Genomic DNA, 6,282 nt, shown 5'->3' with positions numbered 1-6,282 from the left:
CAAATGGGTATAGCCTTCGGGGGCCTTCTGCATAGGCCCAACCATGTCCAGGCCCCACATGGCAAATGGCCATGTAATGGGGATGGTTTGGAGGGCTTGGGCTAGGAGGTGTGTCTACCATGTATAGTACTGGCATCCCTCGTAGGAGCGCACTAGCTTGGTGGCATCAGCAACCGCCGTTGGCTAGTAGAAACTTTGGTGGAAGGCATTTCCGACGAGCGTTCGAGGCGCTGCATGGTGCCCGCAGGCTCCCACGTGCAAGTCCTAAAGTAAGGCTTGGCCTGCCTCGGAGGTGATGCACCGTTGGAGGACGCCAGATGGGCTTCACCTGTACAACTTGCCATTGCTAAGGACATACATTTTGGCTCGTTGCACGAGGCATCGAGCTTCGGTCCTGTCTATAGGAAGCTCTCCTCAAACGAGGTAATCAAGGAACGGGACTCGAGCCTCGGGCCCTACGGTGGGCTCAACCGGTGGGCCCTCGTCCGCTACCGAGGCGTAGTTGATGGAAGGCTTGTGGAGGTCTCTAGCGAAGATGTTCGAGGGGACTGGGGCCCGTGCCGATGCCATCTTTGCCAGTTCATCCGCGGCCTCATTGAATTTTTGCGCGATGTGATTGAGTTCGAGACCGTCGAACTTGTCTTCTAGGCGACGTACCAACTTGCAGTACGCCTCCATTTTGGGGTCATGGCAGTTTGACTCTTTCATCACTTGATCAACAACGAGCTGTGAATTGCCCCATATGTCGAGACACCATACTCCAAGTTCAATCGTGATCTATAAGCCATTGACGAGGGCTTTGTACTCGGCTGCGTTGTTGGAGGCGGCGAAATGGAGTCGAATCTTGTAGCGTATGTGCACTCCGAGGGGTGAGATGAAGAGCAGACCCACGCCTACCCTAGTCTTCATCAAGGACCCGTCAAAGTACATGGTATAGCATTCCGCCTGGACTTGAGCAGGTGGTAGCTGGGTGTCGGTCCACTCAGCCACAAAATCAGCTAAGACTTAGGATTTAATTGCTTTCCGAGGCGCAAAAGACAGGGCTTCCCCCATGAGTTCGATGGCCCACTTGGCTATCCTACCTGAGGCCTCTCGGTTCTGGATTATCTCTCCCAGAGGGAAAGACAACACCACGGTCACCGGGTGGGACTCGAAGTAGTGACGCAGCTTGCGTCGAGTCAAGACTACGGTGTAGATCAGTTTCTGGATGTGGGGGTAGCATGTCTTAGTCTCGGAGAGCACCTCGCTGATGAAGTAAATAGGTCATTGGACGGGTAAAGCATGCCCCTCTTCTCGCCTCTCGGCTACTACGGCCGCGTTGACCACTTGGGTCGTTGCGGCGACGTAGAGTAAGAGGGCCTCGCCCTTGGTTGGCGGCACTAGGATGGGAGGATGGTGAGCAGTGCCTTGAGCTTGGCGAGGGCTTCTTTGGCCTCAAGGGTCCAAGAAAAGCATTCAAATTTTCTCAAGAGGTGGTATAGAGGCAAGCCTTTTTTGCTAAGGCGTGAGATGAAGCAGCTCAGGGCCGTGAGGCATCCCATGACCCTCTGCACTCCCTTGAGGTATCGAATTGGTCCCATGTTGGTCACGGCTGAGACCTTCTCTGGGTTGGCCTCGATGCCGTGCTCTGAGACTATGAATCCCAAGAGCATGCCTCGAGGGACCCCGAAGACACACTTCTCGGGGTTGAGCTTGATGCCCTTCTCTTTGAGGCATTTGAAGGCTATCTCCAAGTCATCGATGAGATTGCTAGCCTTTTTGAACTTGACCATGATGTCATCCACATAGGCCTCAACGGTTTGCCTGATGTGCTCGCCAAAGACCTAGGTCATGCACCGCTGGTACATGGCCCCTGTGTTTCTGAGGCCGAACGACATAGTCACATAGCAGTACATGCCGAATGAGGTGATGAAAGAAGTCGCAAGTTGGTCAGACTCTTTCACCTTGATTTGATGGTAACCAGAATACGCATCAAGAAAAGATAGGGTTTTGCATCCCACAGTGGAGTCGATGATTTGGTCAATTCGAGGTAATGGGAACGGAACTTTTGGACATGCTTTATTCAAACTAGTGTATTCTACACACATCCTCCACTTCCCATTTTTCTTTTTAACTAATACAGGGTTAGCTAACCACTCTGGATGAGATACTTCCTTGATGAATCTAACCACCAAAAGCTTCTGCACCTCCTCATCGATGGCCCTGTGCTTTTCCTCATCGAACCGGCGCAGGCGCTGCTTCACCAGTCTAGAGCCAGCCTGGATGTCCAAGGCATGCTCAGCGACCTCCTTCGGTATGCCCAACATGTCCGAGGGACTCCACGTGAATACATCGGTATTCATGCGGAGAAAGTCGATGAGCACGGCTTCCTATTTGCTATCGAGGGTGGCGCTGATCCTTAGTGCCTGGTCGTTGGAGCCGGTGGGGTCAACCAGGATGAGCTTGATGGCCTCTGTGGGCTCGAAAGTCCTAGCACGACGCTTGGAGTCAGGCGCCTCGCTACCAAGCCGGTCGAGGTTGACGATGAGGGTCTCGGCTTTTATGAGGGCCTCGGTGTACTCGATGCATTTGATGTCACAGTCGTATGCCTGCTCGTACATGGACTCGATAGTGATGACACCGTTGGGACCCAGCATCTTGAGCTTGAGGTAGGTGTACTTGGAGACCGCCATGAACTTGGCATAGCACGGATGCCCTAGGATGGCATGGTAGGTCCCCTTGAACCCAACCACCTTGAAGGTGAGGACCTCCTTGTGGTAGTTGGAGGGAGTGCCAAAGTAGACGAGCAAGTCGATGCGCCCGAGGGGTCACGTGCGTTTCCCCGACACGATGCCATGGAAAGGCACGGCGTCACCCTAGAGCTATGACTGGTCGAGCTCTAGGAGCTCTAGGGTGTTGGCATAGAGGATGTTAAGGCCGCTGCCTCCATCCATCAACACCTTGGTGAGCCGGGTGTTGCCGATGATTGGATCGACAACGAGTGGGTACTGCCCGGGGTTTGGGACATAATCGGGGTGGTCATCCTGATCAAAGGTGATCGCCTCCCGAGACCAGTCAAGGTATCGAGGAGTGGCCACTTTAACCGAGAAGACCTCCTGACATTCCTTCTTTCGTTGGCGCGCTGTGAGGCACGTTGAAGGCCCGCCGAAGATCATGAAGGCATTGTGCACCTCGAGGAACCTGTCGTTCTTGTCATCGTCCCTATCGCTGGCGCCCCTCTTCTTGGCATCATCGTTGGAGAGCCTAAGCTTGGTGTAGTAACACTAGAGCATGGTGCATTCCTCAAGGGTGTGCTTCACCAGGCCCTGGTGGTAGGGGTAGGGCTTAAGCATGTCGTCGAAGAGCCCGGGGCCTCTGGTGGGGCCTTGGGGATTCTTGCGATCCATGGCCATGACCAGACCAGCCTCGAGGACCTCCTGCTTCCCCTGGCGACCCTTTTTCTTTTTTCTTAGGGAGGTGGGGGGCCGAGGCCCCAGGGGTCTCGTCCCTCCGCTTCCCCTTGGCGTCATTGTCGGGAAAGATGGCTCTGATAGCCTCTTCACCCGAGGCAAAGTTGGTGGCAATGTTGAGGAGTGCAGCCACCATGGTTGGTACATTCTGGCCTAACTCTCGAACTAGGCCTCGGTAAGAGGTGCTAGAGAGGACTACCTGGATAATTTTCGAGTAACCGACGCGGGGCAACTCGGTGCATTGCTTGGAAAAGCATCGGATGAAGTCTTAGAGAGACTCGTCCGGCCTCTGGCGATAACTCTTGAGGTCCTAGGACTTCCCAAGGCGCACGTATGTGCCCTAGAAATTTTTGACAAAGACCTTTTCCAAGTCACGCTAGTTGTGGATCTACGAGGGAGGGAGGTGTTCGAGCCAGGCTCACGCCGAGTCTGACAGGAACAAGGGGAGGTTGCAGATGATAAGCAAGTCATTGTCCACACTGCCTAGCTGACAAGTCAGGTGGTAATCGGCTAGCCACAGCTCGGGGTTGGTCTCATCGTTGTACTTTGCGAGGTTGGTCGGTTGCCAAAATCGGGCCGAGAAGTGAGCGCCGCGGATGGCCTTGCTGAAGACTCGAGGGCTAGGTGGCCCAGGAGAAGGACTGTGGTCCTCCTCACTATCATAGCGACCGCCTCGGTGCGGGTGGTAGCCTCAAGCGGGTCCATTGTTATCGTGGCACCATCGCCTGCTGACCACATCATGGTTGCCTTGTGCCTCGCATCGGTCACCGAGGCGGTCGTGCACTGAGGGGGGCTTGTTGGCTGTCGGTGCTCGAGCGGGCTCAAGATGAACTAAGGCCTCTCTATCCTACCGAGGTGGTGCCGTGGGTACTTCTAAGGCGCCTCCGTGCCATCGAGAGGTGGAACTTTCAGCCTGCTACACCACGGCGGTCTCGAGGAGGTCTCAGAGCTCACCGTGGACCCATCGTCCCTCCAAGGTAGAGGGCTCAGGCATCGTTCGGAGTAGCATCACTGCTGCCGCGATGTTCTGGCTAGCGCAATGGAAGATATAGGGTTGCTTGTCCCCTTCGTCGTTGTTGATACGACGGTTGACGTCGTGAGCCCTCCGCTGGGCTGCTCCGCCATCACCGCGACCCCGCTGCTCTTACTCGAGTGTGTCTCAAAGCTACTGCAGAAGGAGTCAGTCTTGTTCGACCTTGGCCTAAAGCTCATAGAGCTGCTCCATGTCAAGGCATTGAAGTTCTTCGGGGGCAAGGTTCTCGTTCCGTGCTGCCCGGGGCTCGACACGTGGAGGTGCGGCGTCGCCCACCCCCTCAGGGGGCGGGGAGCGAGAACCTATCCCTTCGTCCTTATCGCCCATGCTTGGTATCCTGAGCTCGACATGGAAGCACTCATGAGTGGGGTCATAAGTGCCTTTATCATTAGAGTCAGAGTAGCCAAAGAAGTAGTCGCTCATGGCCAGGAAGCGGCGTATGGCTTCTAGGTCGTGAAGCCTAGAGAGGTCCGCTCTGGCCCACGCCTTGTCCTCCTCTGAGGAGTCAGCGTGGGTGTGGGTCAGAGTTGTGGTGATGAGGTCGAGGGCAAAACGTTGGTGGCATTCCAAGGGCTCTGCGTGAGCAGAAGCATAGGCGGAAGCATAAGCGGCGGCGGCATTGCTCAACCTGAAGGGGTACGGGGATGGTGTTGTCACCGGGCTCCGCTCCACCGGAGGTGACTCCTCAGGAGGTGGCGGGGCAGAGCTTGATGATAGGGCATCGCCGCGCACCATCGGCGTCTTTCCCTTGCCTAGGCTCAGGCTAGACAGGTCCCCAACCAGGGACTCTGTACCAACAGCCGGGCATGGGATACCGATGGAACACGGTGCGTCACCCTGAGCTTGTGCGGGGTCGGGGTGGTCCCGCCCACACCGTGCCTGGTCAGCGCAACGAGAGCGGCGACCTAGGCGTCGCCTGCGCCTAGGCTACTGGGGCGTGATGTCATCATCGGTCGTCGGGACTCTAGGTGAGAGGAGTACTATATTGTACTCATGTCCTAGAGACATGAACTCTAGGCTCCCGAACTAGATTACCGTGCCGCGACACAGTGGTCGCACAGGGTCTGCCATCCAAAACTTGTCGGGATGACGAGGTTGACACGTAGTAGAACCCCTACCTGGCGCGCCAACTATTGGTGTTTTGGATCCAGTGGATCCTCAACCGCCTAGTGAAAGTGTACTGTGTGCCCCTAATCCCGGATGGTGATGCAAAGAGACACAAGGTTTATACTGGTTTAGGCAATAGGTGCCCTACGTCCAGTCTGAGAGAGTGATCTTGTATTCCTTTCATCGAGGTGCTTGTAGTAGGGGCTTACAAGCTGGGCGAGAGAGGGAGCTAGTCCTAGGTCTCTGCGTGGAGCGGCGTGGATTGCTTGAGATGTTGATCTCTTGCGGTGAGGAAGTGAATGTGTGTTATAGAGCGTTGTGTGTTGCTTGTGCATGTGTCTGTGTCAGTCTATGTGTCCGCCTGATCTAGAAGCGGCTCCGGTCACTCCCTTTTATAGTCGAAGGGAGGCATGGGGGTGGTACATGGATTCGCTACGTGACGTTCGTGAGCAGAGGCATAGCTTGTCACTATGGCGGCATGGTCGGTGGAGCGGCCTTGTCCTCGGTGCACTGGAGCAATGCGCCGGTCACGCCTGATCCTGTGTGACGTGGGAGCTCTTGCGACTTGGTGCAGGGTATGGTGTGTACTGCGGACGACGTGTCAGTTGCTGTATGTTGACAACGTAGAGAGCCGAGGCCCAGCTAGTAGCGAGGCTGAACCATTGTGGGGGGCTCGGCGGGCGTGAGTCCCGA

The 6,282-nt window shown here is 55.8% G+C and overlaps 1 protein-coding gene across 1 annotated transcript; it reads right to left on the bottom strand.

Moving 5' to 3' along the window:
• Nucleotides 1–2,369: 2,369 nt before the first annotated feature.
• On the bottom strand, nt 2,370–2,672 carry LOC136467212 (uncharacterized). Its single transcript, XM_066465815.1, has one exon. The coding sequence runs from the start codon at nt 2,670–2,672 to the stop codon at nt 2,370–2,372; it is 303 nt and encodes a 100-aa protein (XP_066321912.1).
• Between the last annotated feature and the right edge of the window lie 3,610 nt (nt 2,673–6,282).

Source organism: Miscanthus floridulus, chromosome 1 (genome assembly GCF_019320115.1).
Source record: "Miscanthus floridulus cultivar M001 chromosome 1, ASM1932011v1, whole genome shotgun sequence".
Lineage (NCBI taxonomy): Eukaryota > Viridiplantae > Streptophyta > Magnoliopsida > Poales > Poaceae > Miscanthus > Miscanthus floridulus.
This window is presented reverse-complemented; position numbering and strand designations above follow the sequence as displayed.

Excerpts from the sequence above, each read along its gene's own strand:
- LOC136467212 (XM_066465815.1), bottom strand. The coding sequence starts at position 2,672 with ATGGCGGTCTCCAAGTACACCTACCTCAAGCTCAAGATGCTGGGTCCC.